Here is a 26,759-nt window from a genome sequence, read left to right as displayed (position 1 = left end):
TAATTACATCCAGACAACCAGTTATTGTTTAAATATTTATCACTCTTGTTGATCCAGATGAAAGGATGGAGGGGGTATACGTAGGTGAGAGGAAAACAGAGTTTGCAGAGAAAACTCATGTGGTTGGGCGGGTGACCCATTTCTTCACACTTTTTCTCAGGGAAAGAATCCTTCTCAGGATAAGGAACCCCAGTGATCGATCTGTGTGAACAGCAAGTCAGGAAGTGTACTTTCCACCTCACCAGCAGACAACCCATAGACAATAACTAAATCGGTGTTACAGTGCTATCAGAGATATTTGACCCTGATGGATCGGGTTCCATTGCAGTATGCTGACTGCTGACTTTAGACTGCTATCTACAATAATATTTACCGGTAGCTGGCCCCTGTGTGCTGGTTGTCGCCTGCCGCGGAGGCTAGTATGAAGGAGTTGGCCGGGTATGTGATGTCCCAGAAGCGTGCCCTCATGTCTGAACCACCAGTCAACATAAACACATTGTTGTCGGTCACGGCCATGTGCATACCGTAGATGGAATGACTACTAGTCTGTGGGAATAATCAGACAGATTTGTATTATATCACATAAATCAAGTGAAATGTAGAGAATACTCCTGTTTTATTCTGAGAAGTAAAAATTTCTGTGATGCAGAAATGTTAATTGTTTTTTGCATTGAGTAAATTAACGAACATATATGTTTAGATTATATAGATTATAAATATATGCGAACACACAAATTTCCACACCACCATCCATTTAAAAGAGTCATAACATAAATATTTACATATGCGAAAAATTTCCACTATCATATATAGTATTCTATTCTGCAGAATGTTTCTCCTTTATTTCTGGAATGTGATATGAATGATGTTGAATAAGATTCCACTTCATAAGAGGTTTATAAAACTTGTTGAAATTTCAGTTTGCCAAAAGCTTCCACAAAGTAAAATTTCAAAATAAAATTCAAAGGTAGAGACAGGTTATTAGTGGTGACTTTTTCGATAAAGAAGAAGTTAGTTGTACCTGGTTTTGAGAGAGAGGAGGAGCCGTGCTGGCCCAGAGGGCCTTTTGTCTGGCACCTGTCTCCACGTCCCACATGGACACCTCGTTGTTGCCTTGAGTGGCAGATATGATCCAGGACTGTTCTTTGGGGTGGACGATAAGTTTGCGGACTCGGGCCCCAGTGGGATGAGTGATAGATGTTATGGGGAGCTGGAACCTCAGATCCCAGCACACATGTGTGCCACTACTAGTCCCCACAGCCAGCCAACATTGTGAGTGGTGTACCGCAAAGGATGAGATCAGACCTACAACAAGAATTCAATGTTAGGATTGTGTCAATATGCCAAAATACCTTATAATAATGCCCTTGTTTATCACTACACCATAAAACCCTTATACAATACCCCTGATTAATCACAGGAAAAACCTTGTTATAGTGTCCATTGTTATCCAGTGTTGATTGAAACTTTGTTATATATAAGAGCCCATGATTTCACTAGCCACCTCGATAATAGTAGCGTGTTTCTTGGTGTGCTTACCTTAATTTCTGTTAATAATGAATTACAGGTCTTCCTTGATATTTTACTTTCTATTTATAATGAATTACAGGTCTTCCTTGATATTCTATTTAAAGACATACAGTTGCAACATAACAGCATGTTTACAACCAAAGTCATGATACATGTGTACTAGTATTGGTTTATAAATAATAAATAGTATTACATTTATTTGCTGGGCATCTCATAACAAGAGGCCCATGGGCCTTAATGGTCACCTGATATATTTAAACAGACAGTTGATTTTGTTTTTAACACGAACAGAAATATTATTCAGTGACAAAAAATCAATAAAACCACCTTATTCAATATCTAGCATACAGATTTAAGACTAAAAAGTATTTGATACTAGCACCTCTGATTCTAAACAAGGAAAATGAAGAAATTTTAGCACACTGACTCCTTTGGGCCACACCCTACAGCCCTTGGAGGTAGGGCTGGCTCAAAATTTTCAAAGTATCAAACTGTCAACTCAGGGTTTTTAATTATAGCGTTAAATTATTTAAAAAAATAAATCAACACACAAAGATTAAGAGGAAAGAAAAGCAATAACTGACAGTACCAGACAGGTGACCTACCTGTTTTATGGCAATGACTGACTGTACCAGACAGGTGGCCTACCTGTTTTAGGGCAATGACTGACTGTATCAGACAGGTGACCTACCTGTTTTAGGGTCGTTCTTTAGTCGCCACACCTCCTCATTACAGCGGAGGTCCCAGCCAATCAGGTAGCCATTAACGGTGGCATAGGCCAAAACAGACTGGGCACCTAAAACAAAATAGGGCAAAATGGAAATAAGAAACTAGCAGATTATCTCCCCTTATCAATCAAATATTAATGTTTTTTTACTGTCGGAGTACGTAGTGAGATTTCCATACTTGCTATATTTACCGCTAGCCACCCACTGATTGTTTGAGTAGTGTTATTTATTGCTGATATTTGATAAAACTATCAAATTTAAATGTAAACTATGTGAGGATATCATTTATTTTTTTCATGCCAAAATACTTTATATTAGTAGATCTTGGGACAAAAACAATAAGGTTAACTGACCGGTATCAAAGTGTGTGATGTCCACTACTATATTAGTAGATCTTGGGACAATAACAGGCTATAAGGTTAACTGACCGGTATCAAAGTGTGTGATGTCCACTACTTGTCCGAAGTCCTCCTTGCTGACTGCGATGTCATGTATCAGATTTGCCTTCCCCGTTTCAATTCTGCAATATCCCACAAATATAAAGAGCAAATCAGAACAAATCCTCTGAAATTAAACCCGAGGAACATAACTCCTGTATACGATTATTTCTGGTACTGTATTATTTTTGTTAATATCATTTTTCCAATTTATAAGACAAAGTGGATTTGGTCCAATTACCTTAGATCTTACTGATCAGTAGATACATAGGCTGTATCACAATTATTGAAGTAACCTTAGAAAAATCATTCTTTTATGAATATATAGAAGGATGTTTCAAGATTTAATTGACTTCCATATAATGAAAAAAATCTTACCTATAAACGTATATAGTTCCGTTGTCTGAGGCAGAGGCGAGGGACAAAGAGCCTTCACAAAACACTAAACTCTTTATGTGGCCACCTGACAAACAATGATTAGCATAGACTTAGTATAACCTAAACTCTTTATGTGGCCACCTGACAAACAATGATTAGCATAGACTTAGTAGTATGTGACACGGACATTAAGTTCTCTGTGGCACCTATGTTTTGCTGAGATTCTATAATTTGTAGAGAGTTCATACTTTGTTTAGAGTTAACACGTTATTTGATGAAAGTATATCCCTTCTTAAGTGTTCATACTTGGGAGGGAGTGTACATGTTGTTGTTAATACCTTGCTTGTTGAGAGTCTGTTTGGACCTGTCGTTAAGGGTTAATACCTTGCTTGTTGTGAGTCTGTTGGGACCTGTTGTTAAGTGTTAGTACCTTGCTTGTTGAGAGTCGGTTTGGACCTGTTGTTATGTCTGACAAACAATGATTAGCATAGACTTAGTAGTATGAGACACGGACATTAAGTTCTCTGTGGCACCTATGTTTTGCTGAGATTCTATAATTTGTAGAGAGTTCATACTTTGTTTAGAGTTAACACGTTATTTGATGAAAGTATATCCCTTCTTAAGTGTTCATACTTGGGAGGGGGTGTACATGTTGTTGTTAATCCCTTGCTTGTTGAGAGTCTATTTGGCCCTGTTGTTAAGTTTTAATACCTTGCTTGTTGAGAGTCTATTTGGCCCTGTTGTTAAGTGTTAATACCTTACTTGTTGAGAGTCTGTTTGCACCTGTTGTTAATTGTTAATACCTTGCTTGTTGTGAGTCTGTTGGGACCTGTTGTTAAGTGTTAGTACCTTGCTTGTTGAGAGTGTGTTTGGACCTGTTGTTAAGGGTTAATACCTTGCTTGTTGTGAGCCTGTTTGGACCTGTTGTTATGTGTTAATACCTTGCTTGTTGGGAGTCTGTTTGGACCTATTGTTAAGTGTTAATACCTTGTTTGTTGAGAGTCTGTTTGGCCCTGTCGTTAAGTGTTAATTCCTTGCTTGTTGAGAGTCTTTTTGGACCTGTCGTTAAGTGTAAATACCTTGCTTGTTGAGAGTTTGTTTGGACCTGTTGTTAAGGGTTAATACCTTCTTTGTTGAGAGTCCGTTTGGACCTGTTGTTAAGTTTTAATACCTTCTTTGTTGAGAGTCTGTTTGGCCCTGTTGTTAAGTGTTAATAACTTACTTGTTGAGAGTCTGTTTGTACCTGTTGTTAAGTGTTAATAACTTACTTGTTGAGAGTCTGTTTGTACCTGTTGTTAAGTGTTAACACTAAACTCTTTATGTGGCCTCATGACAAACAATGATTAGCATAGACTTAGTATAACCTAAACTCTTTATGTGGCCACCTGACAAAAAATGATTAGCATAGACTTAGTATAACCTAAACTCTTTATGTGGCCACCTGACAAAAAATGATTAGCATAGACTTAGTATACACTAAACTCTTTATGTGGCCACCTGACAAAAAATGATTAGCATAGACTTAGTATAACCTAAACTCTTTATGTGGCCACCTGACAAAAAATGATTAGCATAGACTTAGTAGTATGAGACACGGACATTAAGTTCTCTGTGTCACCTATGTTTTGCTGAGATTCTATAATTTGTAGAGAGTTCATCCTTTGTTTAGAGTTAACACGTTATTTGATGAAAGTATATCCCTTCTTAAGTATTCATACTTGGGAGGGAGTGTCCATGTTGTTGTTAATACCTTGCTTGTTGTGAGTCTGTTGGGACCTGTTGTTAAGTGTTAACCCCTTGCTTGTTGAGAGTCTGTTTGTACCTGTTGTTAAGGGTTAATACCTTGCTTGTTGTGAGTCTGTTTGGACCTGTTTTGAATTGTTAATACCTTGCTTGTTGGGAGTCTGTTTGGACCTATTGTTAAGTGTTAATACCTTAATTGTTGAGAGTCTGTTTGGGCCTGTTGTTAAGTGTTAATACCTTGTTTGTTGAGAGTCTGTTTGGCCCTGTTGTTAAGTTTTAATACCTTGCTTGTTGAGTGTCGGTTTGGACCTGTTGTTAAGGGTTAATACCTTGCTTGTTGTGAGTCTGTTGGGACCTGTTGTTAAGTGTTAACCCCTTGCTTGTTGAGAGTCTTTTTGGACCTGTCGTTAAGTGTTAATTCCTTGCTTGTTGAGTGTCGGTTTGCACCTGTTGTTATGTGTTAATACCATGCTTGTTAAGAGTCTGTTTGGACCTGTGACAAACAATGATTAGCATAGACTTAGTAGTATGTGACACGGACATTAAGTTCTCTGTGTCACCTATGTTTTGCTGAGATTCTATAATTTGTAGAGAGTTCATCCTTTGTTTAGAGTTAACACGTTATTTGATGAAAGTATATCCCTTCTTAAGTATTCATACTTGGGAGGGAGTGTCCATGTTGTTGTTAATACCTTGCTTGTTGTGAGTCTGTTGGGACCTGTTGTTAAGTGTTAGTACCTTGCTTGTTGAGAGTCTTTTTGGACCTGTCGTTAAGTGTTAATTCCTTGCTTGTTGAGAGTCTATTTGGACCTGTCGTTAAGTGTAAATACCTTGCTTGTTGAGAGTCGGTTTGGACCTGTTGTTATGTGGTAATACCTTGCTTGTTAAGAGTCTGTTTGGACCTGTTTTGAATTGTTAATACCTTGCTTGTTGGGAGTCTGTTTGGACCTATTGTTAAGTGTTAATACCTTAATTGTTGAGAGTCTGTTTGGACCTATCGTTAAGTGTTAATACCTTGGTTGTTGAGAGTCTGTTTGGGCCTGTTGTTAAGTGTTAATACCTTGGTTGTTGAGAGTCTGTTTGGTCCTGTCGTTAAGTGTTAATACTTTCTTTGTTGAGAGTCTGTTTGGGACTGTTGTTGAGTGTTAATACCTTGCTTGTTGGGAGTCTGTTTGGACCTATTGTTAAGTGTTAATACCTTAATTGTTGAGAGTCTGTTTGGCCCTGTCGTTAAGTGTTAATACCTTGGTTGTTGAGAGTCTGTTTGGTCCTGTCGTTAAGTGTTAATTCCTTGCTTGTTGAGAGTCTGTTTGTACCTGTTGTTAAGTGTTAATAACTTGCTTGTTGAGAGTCTGTTTGTACCTGTTGTTAAGTGTTAACCCCTTGCTTGTTGAGAGTCTATTTGGACCTGTTGTTAAGTGTTAACACTAAACTCTTTATGTGGCCTCATGACAAACAATGATTAGCATAGACTTAGTAGTATGTGACACGGACATTAAGTTCTCTGTGGCACCTATGTTTTGCTGACATTCTATAATTTGTAGAGAGTTCATCCTTTGTTTAGAGTTAACACGTTATTTGATGAAAGTATATCCCTTCTTAAGTATTCATACTTGGGAGGGAGTGTCCATGTTGTTGTTAATACCTTGCTTGTTGGGAGTCTGTTTGGACCTATTGTTAAGTGTTAATACCTTACTTGTTGAGAGTCTGTTTGTACCTGTTGTTAAGGGTTAATACCTTGCTTGTTGGGAGTCTGTTTGGACCTATTGTTAAGTGTTAATACCTTTTTTGTTTAGAGTCTGTTTGGACCTGTCGTTAAGGGTTAATACCTTGCTTGTTGAGGGTCGGTTTGGACCTGTTGTTAAGCGTTAATACCTTGCTTGTTGAGAGTGTGTTTGGACCTGTTGTTAAGTGTTAATACCTTGCTTGTTGAGTGTCGGTTTGGACCTGTTGTTATGTGTTAATACCTTGCTTGTTAAGAGTCTGTTTGGACCTGTTGTTAAGTGTTAATACCTTGCTTGTTGAGAGTCTGTTTGGACCTGTTGTTAAGTGTTAATACCTTGCTTGTTGAGAGTCTGTTTGGACCTGTTGTTAAGTGTTAATACCTTGCTTGTTGAGAGTCTGTTTGGACCTGTTGTTAAGTGTTAATACCTTGCTTGTTGAGAGTCTGTTTGGACCTGTTGTTAAGTGTTAATACCTTGCTTGTTGAGAGTCTGTTTGGACCTGTTGTTAAGTGTTAATACCTTGCTTGTTGAGAGTCTGTTTGGACCTGTTGTTAAGTGTTAATACCTTGCTTGTTGAGAGTCTGTTTGGACCTGTTGTTAAGTGTTAATACCTTGCTTGTTGAGAGTCTGTTTGGACCTGTTGTTAAGTGTTAATACCTTGCTTGTTGAGAGTCTGTTTGGACCTGTTGTTAAGTGTTAATACCTTGCTTGTTGAGAGTCTGTTTGGACCTGTTGTTAAGTGTTAATACCTTGCTTGTTGAGAGTCTGTTTGGACCTGTTGTTAAGTGTTAATACCTTGCTTGTTGAGAGTCTGTTTGGACCTGTTGTTAAGTGTTAATACCTTGCTTGTTGAGAGTCTGTTTGGACCTGTTGTTAAGTGTTAATACCTTGCTTGTTGAGAGTCTGTTTGGACCTGTTGTTAAGTGTTAATACCTTGCTTGTTGAGAGTCTGTTTGGACCTGTTGTTAAGTGTTAATACCTTGCTTGTTGAGAGTCTGTTTGGACCTGTTGTTAAGTGTTAATACCTTGCTTGTTGAGAGTCTGTTTGGACCTGTTGTTAAGTGTTAATACCTTGCTTGTTGATTGTCTGTTTGGACCTGTTGTTAAGTGTTAATACCTTGCTTGTTGAGAGTCTGTTTGGACCTGTTGTTAAGTGTTAACCCCTTGCTTGTTGAGAGTCTGTTTGGACCTGTCGTTAAGTGTTAATACCTTGCTTGTTGAGAGTCTGTTTGGACCTGTCATTAAGTGTTAATACCTTGCTTGTTGAGAGTCTGTTTGGACCTGTTCGCCACACTTTTGCCTTCAAGTTTCTCACACTCCCAAATCTTCACATTCCCATCGTTTGATCCAGTAGCGAAGTATAGGTGGTCATGTGACACTTGTATCCTAGTAACATAGATAAACATTGACAAATAGGAATTATAGCAGACATTGGTAGCATGTAGGGGTGTCATGATAAGGCTCACGTGTATCACAAAATAAATAAATACAACACAGAAGGAATGCACTGTCATATGGATCACAAAATACTGTCACAGCAGAATGTTGATTTTATCTAAAAATGCTATTTGACAAGAATGTCTTGAAAGAAACGCTCTCAAACTGACTCATAGATCTTAAGGATCATACAGGTTTAAGAATTCCGTTGAACCAATAATTGATTATGACATTTCAACTGATTCCCTCAACTACTTACAACCTGTTGGATGGTTATTAGTTTCATTTACACAAAGATAAGCTTTTCAAAACTATTGCGATATATAGCAGGATTCTATTTCCATATTGCGATGTGATACAACATCAACTTCACTAATTTCTTATTCTAAATCATAGCTTCATGGTAAGTTACCTTGTCCTTCAATAATGAAAGTCCATTCTACTTATATAGATATATATAATTAGTAGCCAATTCATCTTATTTACTGAATTTACATTTTTTATATATTAAAAGACAAAGTTTTCTGCAGGGATGACCTATGATTAATAAGAAATTTGATTTTAATAAAGTTAGAAGTGTAGTGAAATATTCATACAGTTTGAAAAAAAGAAATGTATGCAAAAGCAGGATCTGATTTAAAACTTAAAATTAAAGTGGGTTTTTTCAAAACTGAATCAGCCTTGTACATCTACCATGACCAGCGACAGACAGTTGTATGTAGTGACCTGTTGATAGCTGCTCTGTGTTCATGCATGTGAGCCACTAGGAGTCCCTTGGGTTTCCAGTTACTGGGTGGGGGTCGGCTCTCCCAGGCGATGTTCTCCAGCAGGTCCTTGGTCAGTACGTCTGCAGAGTATTGGTCCCGTCGCTTGTGGACAAGGTTACGTAGGTCTAGCTTACATGGATGGTATCTCGCTGTGACAGAGAAAATAAAATTTTGACTATGGTAATTAAATAGTAACAGCAATTTAACTCCTACCATCAAGTAATCTAGGATGTTTCCCAATTTCAACCTTTGATGGTATCATTGTATTGTGTCAGAGAGAAATATATTATAGATTCTTATATGACTCAAATTCCTCAAAGGGGATGAGACATCTGCCCTTGTCAAAACAATAGGTCGTTTAGCGATACTATTCTAGATTAAAATATTTACACAACTGTACTGTACTATATACATCAGAGTATGGCTGTTAGTGTTCACAAACCCTACACCCAATGGTGTAACTGTAACAATGCTTTACATATCAAAGTATACCTAGTAAGTATTTGAAACTAAACTAAACAGTGAATTTAGAGTTTGGTATAAACCTGTGTAATTATTACTGGCAACCACTTACTATCCCTCAGGCTACACAAGTAAGAATCTTACTCTATTGAGATTCATCAACAGATATGTGATACTATTAAACTCATTTACGCTCACTTTCGCTCTCTGCACCCCTGGAATATGTCATAGCAAAATTGAAGGCACGAAGATAACTGTTTGATTGGTCTCAGGTAAAAAAAAATGACCAATCGATAGGCTGATACCTGTCCTTTGAAGATTACAAAGGAGAGACGCCTGACTTCAAAGCCTGTCAATTTTTACCGTTATGTGACCGCGAGATTCTTTTTATGTTCATCAAAGGATCAAACTAGTCTTCTCATCTTACCTTCAAGGTGCTGCACACTGAGCCTTCAATTTTGCTATGACATATTCCAGGGGTGTAGAGAGCGAAAATGAGCGTAAACCCTGGATATTGAGGATGAACTGACAACTAAATATGTATTTAGCAATTATTGTTTGAAATATTTGAAAGAGGTAAAACTGATTTCACTTACTATAGGCGCTTTTCTCTGGGTTTTGTGACATTGTTGATTTGGACGAGTCTGACAGGGTTACCTGCCCTGGTGACATGGTAACAAAGCTACCAGAGGAGGAGGAAGATGATTGGCTGATACCACTCGCTGTAAGTACAGACCGCTTGTCCTGGGTTTCGTACTTCATGGACGATTTCAGCTTTGGAGAAGAGCTTGGTGACATTGCAGAATCGTTGGAACCAAACATGCTCTTCCACTCAGCATTCTGGAATAATTTTTTTCAAATTCAAAGAATTCTATTAAAATTGACCAAAGTTAGCATTAGTGTCTTGTAGTATAGGTAGATTGCCATCCTTTCCATTCTTTAAGAAAACAATTATTATGAACAATCTTTTAAGATATGATTGTTTTTTTGGTGCAGAATTTGACATTCTTCGCCTCCTACAAAATGCTTGCCCTAGAATTAAGATTTCTCTATCTTAATTACATCACTGTGATGAAGAATTATATTTTTAAGTATCTATGTTACCTGAAACATAATGTCTGATTTTTGTTTGAGTTACCTCCCTTCAAAACTTTTAAGGCTCTGTGTTGCATATACAACGAAGAAAAGTTTCAATTTGTTTGTCATTTTTCTGTCATTGAGTTGCTTAAGCAGCTCATTTTACTATAAGCGAAAGTTCTATTTGAATGTTATTTAGTCATTTTTATCTCCCTTTTCACAAAACACCTCCTCTACTTTGATTCCAATCCTGGACCTCCTGAATAAGCAGGGAGTTTATCCAATTTTCTAACGGACATATTTTTCTGTCAGTGCGGTCTGGCAATATCACTGGAAATCATTTCAAAACATTCTTACTCTGTATAAAGGCAAGCAACTTATAATGTTCTGATCATTGAGGAAATGACATAAACTTACAGGAAAATAACTGTCTGTTTACTGTAGAGAAGTAGTGGGACTCTCTACTTTTACTTCAAAGCACTTTGTTACCATTCCGAACTAGTGTTTTCAATTTGTTTTGTACCACAAAAAAGTCTGTTCAGAGATGTATTATATTACATACATTATTTTGTACCTAAACTGTAAGTCTCCACAGCAAATTAATCAATTCATACACATTATTTTCTACCTTAAAAATAAGACTCAGCAATTCTGTACACTTTCATCTGAAGTTCAAAGTTAAAGAACCAGTTACTCACCATGGCAACAGATGGTTCAACTGCTGGGATCTTTTTCTTCCTTCTACAAAATTAAAAAAAAAAATCAGTTTCAATTTAATGTGAAGGTCAAGCTTTCCATTGTTGTTAATAACATTTACCCTCCTAATTACCAATATTTGTACAATATTTTCCTCAATTCAAGTTCCATTGTATCATATATCATTCCTTGAACCAGAAGAGTGAGATTAGCAATTTCTGCATGCAAATAATGACAGACTATGAAAAAACCACCAATTCCAGTAAGATGTTAAATGTTGATACCTTCACACCATAACTTCCTCTGATTTCTATCACTTCTACGTGTGTCTTGTCTACATACCTTGGAGGTGTTGCAGGATTGTCTCCCTTGTTTTCCTTCGGTTTGAGTAGGTCAGCGTGTCTGCGAGTAATACTCCTCCCCATACCCACTATAGATAACCTTCCGGACTTAAAACCATCACTCGAATCATTGGAACTACTATTTTCTGACGTTCTAAGAAAGAAACAAACATTGAATACACTGAGGACATTTCCTGTTTCTTCAATACCAGTTACATTTCAAGTGAGCAAACTCAGCACTGCCCAAATTTGTGTGTAATGATTAGTTTTCCTTTATGCTGACTGTACACAAAATCTCTTAACACTAGTTATCCCATTGTTTAGACATTTTTGTTTTGTTTTTTTCTTTTCTTTCACTTTTCTAAATGTTCCCTGTGAGTAATACTAGACCCATATTAATTCATGTAACCGTTTTCATGCTCAAACTCAAATTTTGTGCTCAAGCCACATTTCTTGTTCTGTTGATTATATGATAAATAAAATCATGTTTCCCCTGTGATGGAAGGGATGTCTCATAAAGAACATTATTATTAGTATGAGATTTGTGAAGGAGATGTCACAAGGAGACCTACTTTTCTTGTATAGTGCTGTGGTTCTTAACTTGCATTGTAAACATTTTATGGATTTCCTACAGGAGAATTCCTTTTGAAAGAAGACACATGTTACAGTAAAGTATCTTAAATCCTTAATTTTTTTGGTACCTGATTTTCTACTATGCATTATCAACAGGAATAATTAGAACACAGTTTGGTTGATATGACACTCCCTGGATCAGATATGTGTGTTATGTTGAGTTGATATGACCCTCCCTGGATCAGCTATGTGTGTTATGTTTGGTTGATATGACACTCCCTGGATCAGATATGTGTGTTATGTTTGGTTGATATGACCCTCCCTGGATCAGATATGTGTGTTATGTTGTGTTGATATGACACTCCCTGGATCAGATATCTGTGATATGTTTGGTTGATATGACCCTCCCAAGATCAGATATGTGTGTTATGTTTGGTTGATATGACACTCCCTGGATCAGAAATCTGTGATATGTTTGGTTGATATGACACTCCCTGGATCAGATATGTGTGTTATGTTTGGTTGATATGGCACTCCCTGGATCAGATGTGTGTGTTATGGTTGGCTGATATGACACTCCCTGGATCAGATATGTGTGATATGTTTGGTTGATATGACCCTCCCTGGATCAGAAATCTGTGATATGTTTGGTTGATATGACCCTCCCTGGATCAGATATCTGTGTTATGTTTGGTTGATATGGCACTCCCTGGATGAGATATGTGTGTTATGTTTGGTTGATATGGCACTCCCTGGATCAGATATGTGGGTTATGTTTGGTTGATATGACACTCCCTGGATCAGAAATCTGTGATATTTTTGGTTGATATGACACTCCCTGGATCAGATATCTGTGTTATGTTGTGTTGATATGACACTCCCTGGATCAGATATGTGTGTTATGTTTGGTTGATATGACACTCCCTGGATCAGAAATCTGTGATATGTTTGGTTGATATGACTCTCCCTGGATCAGATATCTGTGTTATGTTTGGTTGATATGGCCCTCCCTGGATCAGATATGTGTGATATGTTTGGTTGATATGGGACTCCCTGGATCAGATATGTGTGATATGTTTGGTTGATATGGGACTCCCTGGATCAGATATGTGTGATATGTTTGGTTGATATGGCGCTCCCTGGATCAGATATGGGTGTTATGTTTGGTTGATATGACACTCCCTGGATCAGATATCTGTTTTATATTAACACTTTGTGGCATCAGAGTACTGAAACAATTAAATGTAAACAGGTGATTTCACTTACCCAGCTCTGGCCCGGTGTAGTTTCAAAATATACTCCTTCATAGCCTGAAAGTAAAAGGAAACGTAAAACAAAATGCTACAAACTGCTAATTGACAAGGCAGCCATTAATGCTACATACTGCTAATTGACAAGGCAGCCATTAATGCTAGATACTGCTAATTGACAAGGCAGCCATTAATGCTAGATACTGATAATTGACAAGGCAGCCATTAATGCTAGATACTGCTAATTGACAAGGCAGCCATTAATGCTACATACTGCAAATTGACAAGGCAACCATAAATGCTACTTACTGCTAATCGACAAGGCAGCCATTAATACCACATACTGCTAATTGACAAAGCAGCCATTAATGCTACATACTGCTAATTGATAAGGCAGCCATTAATGCTACATACTGCTAATTGACAAAGCAGCCATTAATGCTACATACTGCTAATTGATAAGGCAGCCATTAAATCTACATACTGCTAATTGAAAAGACAGCCATTAATGCTACATACTGCAAATTGACAAGGCAACCATAAATGCTACTTACTGCTAATCGACAAGGCAGCCATTAATACTACATACTGCTAATTGACAAAGCAGCCATTAATGCTACATACTGCTAATTGACAAGGCAGCCATTAATGCTACATACTGCTAATTGACAAGGCAGCCATTAATGCTACATACTGCTAATTGACAAGGCAGCCATTAATGCTACATACTGCTAATTGACAAGGCAGCCATTAATGCTACATACTGCTAATTGACAAGGCAGCCATTAATGCTACATACTGCTAATTGACAAGGCAGCCATTAATGCTACATACTGCTAATTGACAAGGCAGCCATTAATGCTACATACTGCTAATTGACAAGGCAGCCATTAATGCTACATACTGCTAATTGACAAGGCAGCCATTAATGCTACATACTGCTAATTGACAAGGCAGCCATTAATGCTACATACTGCTAATTGACAAGGCAGCCATTAATGCTACATACTGCTAATTGACAAGGCAGCCATTAATGCTACATACTGCTAATTGACAAGGCAGCCATTAATGCTACATACTGCTAATTGACAAGGCAGCCATTAATGCTACATACTGCTAATTGACAAGGCAGCCATTAATGCTACATACTGCTAATTGACAAGGCAGCCATTAATGCTACATACTGCTAATTGACAAGGCAGCCATTAATGCTACATACTGCTAATTGACAAGGCAGCCATTAATGCTACATACTGCTAATTGACAAGGCAGCCATTAATGCTACATACTGCTAATTGACAAGGCAGCCATTAATGCTACATACTGCTAATTGACAAGGCAGCCATTAATGCTACATACTGCTAATTGACAAGGCAGCCATTAATGCTACATACTGCTAATTGACAAGGCAGCCATTAATGCTACATACTGCTAATTGACAAGGCAGCCATTAATGCTACATACTGCTAATTGACAAGGCAGCCATTAATGCTACATACTGCTAATTGACAAGGCAGCCATTAATGCTACATACTGCTAATTGACAAGGCAGCCATTAATGCTACATACTGCTAATTGACAAGGCAGCCATTAATGCTACATACTGCTAATTGACAAGGCAGCCATTAATGCTACATACTGCTAATTGACAAGGCAGCCATTAATGCTACATACTGCTAATTGACAAGGCAGCCATTAATGCTACATACTGCTAATTGACAAGGCAGCCATTAATGCTACATACTGCTAATTGACAAGGCAGCCATTAATGCTACATACTGCTAATTGACAAGGCAGCCATTAATGCTACATACTGCTAATTGACAAGGCAGCCATTAATGCTACATACTGCTAATTGACAAGGCAGCCATTAATGCTACATACTGCTAATTGACAAGGCAGCCATTAATGCTACATACTGCTAATTGACAAGGCAACCATTAATGCTACATACTGCTAATCGACAAGGCAGCCATTAATGCTACATACTGCTAATTGACAAGGCAACCATTAATGCTACACAAAACCCTTATACATCTATGTACATAACAAAAGGAATGTCAACTACAATCATTTCAGAAAAGATTGTGAATGATAAAGTTAAATTTCATTCCTTTTTTTTTTTGATTTTGTTGTCAATAAATTGTTGTTTTCAATTTTCAACTGATTGGAAAAAAATTGTTATGAAAAGTATTTAAATTGATTTGATTATTTTTTCCAGTGCATCTCCTTTTTTTACTCTTATATTCCTTACTGTGTGTGATGGGATCATACTTTTTATATTTATTTATTCTAAAAGGGGGTAGATTAGCACAAGAGTAATACAGTATGACAGAGAAAACTTACAAATATTTTGTCTTCATGTGCTTCAGTCATACCAAATGATATCAGCTTCCTGAAAATCTACAACAAAAATACGGTGCTGCACTAAGACACTGTAGCTACAGATATCAAATATTTTCAAATCAGAGTAAAAACTAGATAAAAAAGGACAAATAAAAAAGCAGCATAATAATCTTGTATCACCCAAAACAAGAAAACATTTGGCTATGTGGCACCAAAGTTGTTTGTGATAGGGATGACCTCGTGGTTTGATGTTGCTTACTGATGAGCCTTCAAGTTAGACTAAATAAAACTTTGGGGCCTTCACTTTTCTTCAAAACACCTATAAATGTGTCACCAGTTAATAATTGAGTTCCTACAAACTGTTCTTGTTATCGACAACACATTAAATGTATGAGTGGTCAGACTCACCAGTGACATGGTTTCGTCCAGTTCAGGGTAGGACAGCTTGTGTCCATGTCTCCTCATGTACTGCCTCTTCTGGAGCATGTCAAACAGGCGTTCAAGTGTGTTAGATCTCAGCACATAGTCAAACACCGGTCTGGGCACGGGCTCAGACAGTGCATTTAACAGGTACATCTGAAAAACACACCAACAGGTATAAAGTATGTAGTCAAACACCGGTCTGGGCACGGGGTCAGACAGTGCATTTAACAGGTACATCTGATGTAAGATCTGACCATCCTAAACACAAATGAAAAGTCAAGTGATGGATTCTGTCAGGCAATTCATTAGGGTTTTATGATCACTGGTTATAAAATAAGATCATCAAAAGTTGAAATGCAAATTTCAGGTTGAGTGACCTAGTGTTGCAGGGTGTTTTATTAAAATACATCCAAAAAGTACACTACATGATATAAATTTGAATATGATTATCCTAAACGCAATTACCAGTATCAAATACAGTAAAGGAGTCATGAAGATTTTTCAAGCCTGAATATAACAAATACCTCATAAAGATATATTTACATTCGCATGGCATTGTCTCTGGAGCACCTACTTGAAAGCTGTGTCGTTGATGGGACTTCACATGACATGCACAACAAGACACAATTCTTAGGCAATCAGCATGCGACAATAAGCTGTTCCAGTTATTGAACAAATTTGTGCGGACTGTTAATAAGGGAGGAATTTTTAATTTTGAATATAATTTGTAAGTTAAGAAAAAGATGAAAGGCGGAGAAAACGTAAATACAAGTGCTAGCATTGAACTGTTTTTGTATAGCATATATGATCTACCGGTATTTGAATGACACACCTATGCAAGCAAACAAATCACAATGCACTAGCACGCATAATGTTGTTTGCTTGTAAAGCTGTGTCATTCAAATAGATCATAAATGCCATAAAAAACAGTTCAATGCTTAATTGAGTGATGCACAGCATATAAACATACAATATAAAATCTACTGTGAACAAGTTTTTAGGTCATGATTCGTAGATGAAGTTTTACCTATCGACAAAGATAGAACCCTTCCACACAAACCTACCTCCTTGTCCACTTGTAGAATGGGTTGGTTAAGGAAGGGCTGGAGACTGGGCAGCAGTTTACAGTGGTTATCTGCGATGTTAAAAGTCTTAGATAGGGCAGATATAAAACCGACAGCTCCCTGGCGGATCCAGATACCCTGTAACATGTAAAACAAGGCATGCTTACATATACAATATGTAGAGCTATCTTTCACAACAGGTTTATTGTCATGATTTTGAGATAGGAATTCAATGCGGCAGTAAACAGTCATGATCAGATAACGATCGGTATTAGCTGTAGGATGGCGTAACAATTAAAAAATAGCAAATCAAACACTGTAAAGTTGAGTGTTTTTTCATATAAATGCAAGAAATAAAACTTCTTACAAATCAAAAACTTTACAAAAGTATTCTTGTGTTGTCCATTAATTCAAGGTTGCTTACACAAAATCAATGGACAAATTGCAACAACAGCATTGAATAGCAGAGCAGTATATCGCTCCCTACCCTCCTCCCCCAATATATATAGTGGAGAAAATTAATGTAAATGGCAACTTAAGGATGCTGCATTAACTTTTTTGTAAATTGTTCAGAAACTTGAATTACAAGGTTTTTTTAAAGTATAAAAATACAAGCAATTAAAAAGGTCTGCTATCAGCAAATCTACCAACACAAAGTTATTTAGTCCACATAAACAAAGTTTATGTTTCATCAATTTAAGTATGAACATACATGCAGTTTAGAAGCTATTACAGCAATATTTTAACCTTGTTCAATAGGAAGTCAAACTTTTAGGTCTAGGTACTTACAGGGTGGGCCAGAAAGGGCACTATGTCGTGTAGAAATTCCTGAAGCATAGTCTTCTGTATCAGTCCCAGTTCTGTCAAAGACTTCAGGGCACCCAGACTTTTATGTACCACGTACTCCTCTGGATCACTCAGGCCCTTTAATACATGTATAAACATTTTGTTAATAATCCATTTTCAGCAACTTCTCTATATGAGGCTGCTATAGAAAAAATACTGACGAATATTCTATAAAATTTACACAGGAAAATGATTTTTTCCACAATTTTGAATGTTTAAGATTTCTTCACTGTAGAACACAATAGTTTTGCATCATTACCTCTCAATATAATAACTAAGACGTGTGATTATGGCTTAATGCAGGAACAAATATCATAAGGCACGCAGATCTGACTGGGTTTGATCTAAGTTTATAACATTTGATGAACGTTTCCATCAATTTTTATTACACTATCAGGTGGTCCGATGTCAAACTTCAGTACTTTAAATTTTGGTTATCTAACTGTTGGACTTCAAAACAACCAAGATAAGTACTTGTTAAAATGTCTGCTCTACTTTATGTGTAAACATCAACACTCCAAATTCTATTAGTGACCATCACATATACATTGGTAAAAGACAGACACATGATAACATTATATGCTCCACAATTTTTGGATTTATAAAAAAAAGCATATTTTGTAAAATTTATGTTTACAAACTTCAATTAACAATGTAAAAAAGTTCTACCCTTGCTACTATAAGCTCTTTTGACTCTCTGCGTTTTGTTGAGGATGCTAAAATGGTCATAAGTTTGTGGAGATCACGTTACCTGTTCCAGTAAAGGTTTCAGGATAGAGGAGCTCTGCCAGCCGACGTACGCTGCCACGCCCACTATGTTACCGAAAAATGATCCACGAAGGTGCCAGTCAGTCTGTAAATATCAACAATATTGTCTAAAAAAAATACCAATCAGTCTGTAAATATCAACAATATTGTCTAAAAAAAATACTGATCAGTCTAAAAATTTCATCAAATTGTCTAAAAAAATACTGATCAGTCTGAAAATATCAACAATATTGTCTAAAAAAGTTGTAAGTCTTTCTCCGGTCATGAACGCTTAAAGTTTGTAATCATTGACTAGATCAGTGGATAACATCCCAATAAGTTCTTGTCAAATAATATGTACCAGCTCTTTGTTTATGAAATAGGGATGATCTAGTGATTTAGTCTTGTGGAAGGTTGGAAAAGGTTGAAAATGTCGCAGTAAATCAGAGGACATGCGGGGATCTTTGATTTTCAACTGATCCAAAAAATAACTACACATGTCAGGGCTAGATGAGATGAACATTTCATGTGTTAAGTTTTTAAAAATCGGCCTGAGGGAAATTTAGAGTTTGAAAATGTCACAACCAGTGTGACAAAAGTGTAGCCACATGTGGTAATCTTGGACTTCAAATCAGTGTAAAACTGTAACTACATGTGGTAATCTTGGACTTCAAATCAGTGTAAAAATGTAACTACTTGTGGTAGTCTTGGACTTCAAATCAGTGAAAAAAGGTAACTACATGTGGTAGTCTTGGACTTCAAATCAGTGTAAAACTGTAACTACATGTGGTAGTCTTGGACTTCAAATCAGTGTAAAAATGTAACTACATGTGGTAGTCTTGGACTTCAAATCAGTGTAAAAATGTAACTACATGTGGTAGTCTTGGACTTCAAATCAGTGTAAAAATGTAACTACATGTGGTAGTCTTGGACTTCAAATCAGTGTAAAAATGTAACTACATGTGGTAGTCTTGGACTTCAAATCAGTGTAAAAATGTAACTACATGTGGTAGTCTTGGACTTCAAATCAGTGTAAAAATGTAACTACATGTGGTAGTCTTGGACTTCAAATCAGTGTAAAAATGTAACTACATGTGGTAGTCTTGGACTTCAAATCAGTGTAAAAATGTAACTACATGTGGTAGTCTTGGACTTCAAATCAGTGTAAAAATGTAACTACATGTGGTAGTCTTGGACTTCAAATCAGTGTAAAAATGTAACTACATGTGGTAGTCTTGGACTTCAAATCAGTGTAAAAATGTAACTACATGTGGTAATATTGGACTTCAAATCAGTGTAAAAATGTAACTACATGTGGTAATATTGGACTTCAAATCAGTGTAAAAATGTAACTACATGTGGTAATATTGGACTTCAAATCAGTGTAAAAATGTAACTACATGTGGTAATATTGGACTTCAAATCAGTGTAAAAATGTAACTACATGTGGTAATATTGGACTTCAAATCAGTGTAAAAATGTAACTACATGTGGTAATATTGGACTTCAAATCAGTGTAAAAATGTAACTACATGTGGTAATCTTGGACTTCAAATCAGTGTAAAAATGTAACTACATGTGGTAGTCTTGGACTTCAAATCAGTGTAAAAATGTAACTACATGTGGTAGTCTTGGACTTCAAATCAGTGTAAAAATGTAACTACATGTGGTAGTCTTGGACTTCAAATCAGTGTAAAAATGTAACTACATGTGGTAGTCTTGGACTTCAAATCAGTGTAAAAATGTAACTACATGTGGTAGTCTTGGACTTCAAATCAGTGTAAAAATGTAACTACATGTGGTAGTCTTGGACTTCAAATCAGTGTAAAAATGTAACTACATGTGGTAGTCTTGGACTTCAAATCAGTGTAAAAATGTAACTACATGTGGTAGTCTTGGACTTCAAATCAGTGTAAAAATGTAACTACATGTGGTAGTCTTGGACTTCAAATCAGTGTAAAAATGTAACTACATGTGGTAGTCTTGGACTTCAAATCAGTGTAAAAATGTAACTACATGTGGTAGTCTTGGACTTCAAATCAGTGTAAAAATGTAACTACATGTGGTAGTCTTGGACTTCAAATCAGTGTAAAAATGTAACTACATGTGGTAGTCTTGGACTTCAAATCAGTGTAAAAATGTAACTACATGTGGTAGTCTTGGACTTCAAATCAGTGTAAAAATGTAACTACATGTGGTAGTCTTGGACTTCAAATCAGTGTAAAAATGTAACTACATGTGGTAGTCTTGGACTTCAAATCAGTGTAAAAATGTAACTACATGTGGTAGTCTTGGACTTCAAATCAGTGTAAAAATGTAACTACATGTGGTAGTCTTGGACTTCAAATCAGTGTAAAAATGTAACTACATGTGGTAGTCTTGGACTTCAAATCAGTGTAAAAATGTAACTACATGTGGTAGTCTTGGACTTCAAATCAGTGTAAAAATGTAACTACATGTGGTAGTCTTGGACTTCAAATCAGTGTAAAAATGTAACTACATGTGGTAGTCTTGGACTTCAAATCAGTGTAAAAATGTAACTACATGTGGTAGTCTTGGACTTCAAATCAGTGTAAAAATGTAACTACATGTGGTAGTCTTGGACTTCAAATCAGTGTAAAAATGTAACTACATGTGGTAGTCTTGGACTTCAAATCAGTGTAAAAATGTAACTACATGTGGTAGTCTTGGACTTCAAATCAGTGTAAAAATGTAACTACATGTGGTAGTCTTGGACTTCAAATCAGTGTAAAAATGTAACTACATGTGGTAGTCTTGGACTTCAAATCAGTGTAAAAATGTAACTACATGTGGTAGTCTTGGACTTCAAATCAGTGTAAAAATGTAACTACATGTGGTAGTCTTGGACTTCAAATCAGTGTAAAAATGTAACTACATGTGGTAGTCTTGGACTTCAAATCAGTGTAAAAATGTAACTACATGTGGTAGTCTTGGACTTCAAATCAGTGTAAAAATGTAACTACATGTGGTAGTCTTGGACTTCAAATCAGTGTAAAAATGTAACTACATGTGGTAGTCTTGGACTTCAAATCAGTGTAAAAATGTAACTACATGTGGTAGTCTTGGACTTCAAATCAGTGTAAAAATGTAACTACATGTGGTAGTCTTGGACTTCAAATCAGTGTAAAAATGTAACTACATGTGGTAGTCTTGGACTTCAAATCAGTGTAAAAATGTAACTACATGTGGTAGTCTTGGACTTCAAATCAGTGTAAAAATGTAACTACATGTGGTAGTCTTGGACTTCAAATCAGTGTAAAAATGTAACTACATGTGGTAGTCTTGGACTTCAAATCAGTGTAAAAATGTAACTACATGTGGTAATATTGGACTTCAAATCAGTGTAAAAATGTAACTACATGTGGTAATATTGGACTTCAAATCAGTGTAAAAATGTAACTACATGTGGTAATATTGGACTTCAAATCAGTGTAAAAATGTAACTACATGTGGTAATATTGGACTTCAAATCAGTGTAAAAATGTAACTACATGTGGTAATATTGGACTTCAAATCAGTGTAAAAATGTAACTACATGTGGTAATATTGGACTTCAAATCAGTGTAAAAATGTAACTACATGTGGTAATCTTGGACTTCAAATCAGTGTAAAACTGTAACTACATGTGGTAGTCTTGGACTTCAAATCAGTGTAAAACTGTAACTACATGTGGTAGTCTTGGACTTCAAATCAGTGTAAAACTGTAACTACATGTGGTAATATTGGACTTCAAATCAGTGTAAAAATGTAACTACATGTGGTAATATTGGACTTCAAATCAGTGTAAAAATGTAGCATTCTTTTAAAGATTTCCCTCTAATTTTGTCTATTTGGCCTGCTATTCATCTCTCAGAGAGCCTCAAAATGTATTTATAAAATATCAAATTCCTGTATATGCTCCATAAAACCAAATGCATTCAAATTCCCCTTAGCCATTCTGAACTAAAGCAGTCTTTTAAAAGAAAAATTTGACAACGCACCATCATGAAATATGCTCACCTAAGCCCTTTTGGCAAGGTGAACTAAAATGTTACATTTGAAAGTAGAAAAACTGTTTTTTCTGTACCACAGTGTATGAAAAATATTCCTGTACATTACATTTTGCCCTTGGTACTGTCACCTCTCCCATCATGTACTTACCTTGTCGTTGTGGTACTGTCACCTCTCCCATCATGTACTTACCTTGTCGTTGTGGTACTGTCACCTCTCCCATCATGTACTTACCTTGTCGTTGTGGTACTGTCACCTCTCCCATCATGTACTTACCTTGTCGTTGTGGTACTGTCACCTCTCCCATCATGTACTTACCTTGTCGTTGTGGTACTGTCACCTCTCCCATCATGTACTTACCTTGTCGTTGTGGTACTGTCACCTCTCCCATCATGTACTTACCTTGTCGTTGTGGTACTGTCACCTCTCCCATCATGTACTTACCTTGTCGTTGTGGTACTGTCACCTCTCCCATCATGTACTTACCTTGTCGTTGTGGTACTGTCACCTCCCCCATCATGTACTTACCTTGTCGTTGTGGTACTGTCACCTCTCCCATCATGTACTTACCTTGTCGTTGAGGAAGGTTATCATGTGTGATAACAGAACATCATTAGCTGCAAAAAAAGACAATTAAAATTGAAGAGTATTACCATATGTTATTGTTAATATCTGGTTAATATTACTTTCTCACTATTCAATATTTACGCTAAGACTTGATACACATGGGGAATCAATCCCAAATTCAATAATGTCAAAAACATCAATCTAAACCCATTTTAACAAGTTAGGTATTTGTTAATTTGTATATTATTCATCTTTCTTATATGTATACAAAGTAATTTAACAATAATACACACAGAATCCAGGAACATGTTTTAAAATTTTATAAACCTTTTTCCTAAAATAAGTGTTTTGAAGCATTTATAAAATTTAGTACTGTATACATTAAATTAAATATATTAGCAGTTATACCCCCAAAAAAACATAGTCACACACTAACTACATATCTTGTTAAAAGATAAGACAAATCTTCAAACCTAGTTGATGGCACATGTGAAGGTTTGGGAAGACATTTTATATTTTAAGCACACAATCATAAAAAATCTTATTATGTGCTATTTAAATGCGAACATATTTTAAAATTATACAATAACTAAACTCTACTAGATCTATATCTGGGCTGGTTTTGCTATAATCACCTCTCTGTCGGCCGAAGAACACACAGAGTCGGGTGATACCATTCTCCAGGAGAGCCTGCTTTACGACGTTGTCCGAGTCACTGAGTAACATGACCACCTTCTGTTGTATTGTCTCCTGTAGTGACAGCAGCTCCATGTCGTAACTCGCCTACAAAAGTAATACAACACTTACTATATCTGTAATACAACACTTACTATATCTGTAATACAACACTTACTATATCTGTAATACAACACTTACTATATCTGTAATACAACACTTACTATATCTGTAATACAACACTTACTATATCTGTAATACAACACTTACTATATCTGTAATACAACACTTACTATATCTGTAATACAACACTTACTATATCTGTAATACAACACTTACTATATCTGTAATACAACACTTACTATATCTGTAATACAACACTTACTATATCTGTAATACAACACTTACTATATCTGTAATACAACACTTACTATATCTGTAATACAACACTTACTATATCTGTAATACAACACTTACTATATCTGCACAAATCAAGTGTTTGGGTTCCAGTTGTAAGGATTACCTACTGTTGAGACCATGGCACTAGATTCCTATATTTACAATATATGTTAACTGTAACACTTTTCACACCATCAATGGTTTGCCCTCTGGCATTTTAAAACAAATCTGCCCAGTGGTGAATTCGCTCACATATATTTACTGCATCCTCGATATCCAGGGGTGACACTCACTTTCGCTTTCTACACCCTTGAATATGTCATAGCCAAATTGAAAGCTTGGTGTGCGCCACCTTGTTAATGAGACAAGAAGACTAGCTCGATCCTTTGATGTACATCAAAAGAATCTTGCGGTCACATAACGGTAAAAATTGACAGGCTTTGAGGTCGGGTGTCTCTCTTTGTAATCTTCAAAGGAAAGATATCAGCCTAGCGATTGGTCTGGTGTTTTTTTTATCTGAGACCAATCAAACAGCTAACTTTGTGCCTTCAATTTTGCTATGACATATTCCAGGGATGTAGAGAGCGAAAGTGAGCATAACCCCTGAATATCGAGGATGATATTTACTGGTACATGATCTGATGATTGTATATCATAAATTGTTGAATCTGTGTGGAATTCTTCCTATCATCCAAAGTGAAACAGGTATAAACATTATAGGGCAGACATTTACTATTTTACAGCGTGCCTCAATAGTAAACACAATGTGTTGATAGTGTCAAACAAGAGTATCAGTGGAACTGATGTATGCTCCCACAAAACAACTTTATTAGAGGCTTTTCCTGTTTGTGAGTTTTGCATTTGGTTAGATTTATGACACATATTGGTAAAAATATGTTGAAATGGGGAGTTTGGGAGAAGAAAAATAATGTTTTAACACGTTACATACATGTAATGAGTCTGACACATAGCATATGATTCAGCTATGAAATATGAAGGCACATTTTACTGATAATTAATGTATTCTACTATATGCCAGCTATAAGCACTAATAGTTGTGTGTATATGCATATTTTGGTATTGTAAATTGTATTGTAAAACTCTGTAAATAACGGGTTGCATGCCGTGATTCAGTACAGTGCACATCACCTTAGTGTGACTAATGAACATACAAAGATTCATGGTCCTAGCTTAAATGCAGGCAAAGTTATGTTCCAGACATGATATTTGAGCAAAGGGCAATAACTATATTATTATTAAAGGGCTGCATACCCTGAATACGGTACACTGTACATCACATTAGTATGACTGATGTACACACCAAGATTCATGATCCTAACTTAACTGCAGGCAAAGTTATGCTCCGGACACAACATTTTAGGTAAGGGCAATAACTCTGTAATTAAGTGGTTGTGGGCCCTGAATTATAGATACTGTGCACATTGCCTTAGTATTACTTATGTACATACGAAGTGAAAGTTTATTGATCCTATCTTAAATGCAAGCAAAGTTATGCTCCAGACACAACATTTTAGCAAAGGGCAATTACTCTGTAAATAAGGGGTTGTGGGCCCTAAATTTGGAACAGTGCACATCGTCTTAGTATGAGTGATGTACACAACAAGTTTCATGATCCTAGCTTAAATGTGGGTAAAGTTATGCTCCGGACACGAATAGGACGGACGGAAGGACAGGCGTACAAAGTGGCAACTATATGCTACCCGAAAATTAGAGTTACCCTACAAGCAGGGTCCTTACCTGGAAGAGGGCGCCCTCAGAATCTACGTTCTCGTCCTCAATGCTTTCCTCAAGTTCTTTTAGCTGCATCATCTCTAGTACACTGTTACAAGTCAAAACAAGAACAATTACATATACAGACAGACGGAGGGACGAACAGACCGAGACAGACACTGATACAGGCTATGGAACAACAAAGACAACAGAAAACAATGACGAATATTGTATAGTGTTACAATTTCGGCAAAATAATATCATACTTCACTCCAAGCTCTAATTGTTTTGGAAATACCCAAAGTTCCAAAGTGCCTGTATCACTTCCTAGATATTTAGGAAACTATGACAAAATATTTTCATTAAGTGATTATGAACAAGTCCCAAGAGGTGGAGCCAAAATTTAAGCTAATCCTAATACATGTAGAATGATTGTGTTGTTAGGCTAATCCTAGTACATGTATTATGATAGTGTTGTTAGGCTAATCCTAGTACATGCCGAATGATAGTGTTGTTAGGCTAATCCTAGTACATGTACAATGATAGAGTTGTTAGGCTAACCCTAGTACATGTAGTATGATAGTGTTGTTAGGCTAACCCTAGTAAATGTAGAATGATAGGGTTACTAGGCTAATCCTAGTAAATGTAGAATGATAGTATTGTTAGGCTAACCCTAGTACATGTAGAATGATTGTGTTGTTAGGCTAATCCTAGTAAATGTAGTATGATAGTGTTGTTAGGCTAACCCTAGTAAATGTAGAATGATAGTGTTACTAGGCTAATCCTAGTACATGTAGAATGATAGTA

The 26,759-nt window shown here is 36.4% G+C and overlaps 1 protein-coding gene across 1 annotated transcript in view; it reads right to left on the bottom strand.

The window, feature by feature from the left end:
- Positions 1-26,759, bottom strand: part of LOC110457796 (phosphoinositide 3-kinase regulatory subunit 4-like) — a 45,875-nt gene that overhangs the window by 3,032 nt on the left and 16,084 nt on the right. Inside the window, exons 15-33 of the mRNA XM_021509201.1 lie at positions 25,980-26,061; positions 23,783-23,930; positions 23,151-23,197; positions 18,574-18,675; positions 17,766-17,900; positions 16,977-17,114; positions 15,898-16,065; positions 15,490-15,546; positions 13,160-13,203; positions 11,322-11,474; positions 10,982-11,024; positions 9,803-10,046; positions 8,704-8,893; positions 7,796-7,926; positions 3,074-3,158; positions 2,687-2,778; positions 2,222-2,326; positions 1,022-1,305; positions 374-546 (exon numbers count right to left, since the gene is read on the bottom strand). Coding sequence (XP_021364876.1) covers positions 374-546; positions 1,022-1,305; positions 2,222-2,326; positions 2,687-2,778; positions 3,074-3,158; positions 7,796-7,926; positions 8,704-8,893; positions 9,803-10,046; positions 10,982-11,024; positions 11,322-11,474; positions 13,160-13,203; positions 15,490-15,546; positions 15,898-16,065; positions 16,977-17,114; positions 17,766-17,900; positions 18,574-18,675; positions 23,151-23,197; positions 23,783-23,930; positions 25,980-26,061 — 2,421 coding nt within the window. The remainder of the gene's footprint in view (positions 1-373; positions 547-1,021; positions 1,306-2,221; positions 2,327-2,686; positions 2,779-3,073; positions 3,159-7,795; positions 7,927-8,703; positions 8,894-9,802; positions 10,047-10,981; positions 11,025-11,321; positions 11,475-13,159; positions 13,204-15,489; positions 15,547-15,897; positions 16,066-16,976; positions 17,115-17,765; positions 17,901-18,573; positions 18,676-23,150; positions 23,198-23,782; positions 23,931-25,979; positions 26,062-26,759) is intronic.

This window comes from Mizuhopecten yessoensis, unplaced genomic scaffold (genome assembly GCF_002113885.1).
Source record: "Mizuhopecten yessoensis strain PY_sf001 unplaced genomic scaffold, ASM211388v2 scaffold9311, whole genome shotgun sequence".
Classification (NCBI taxonomy): Eukaryota; Metazoa; Mollusca; class Bivalvia; order Pectinida; family Pectinidae; genus Mizuhopecten; species Mizuhopecten yessoensis.
The sequence above is the reverse complement of the archived record's forward strand: the minus strand, read 5'-3'. Positions and strand labels throughout refer to the sequence as shown.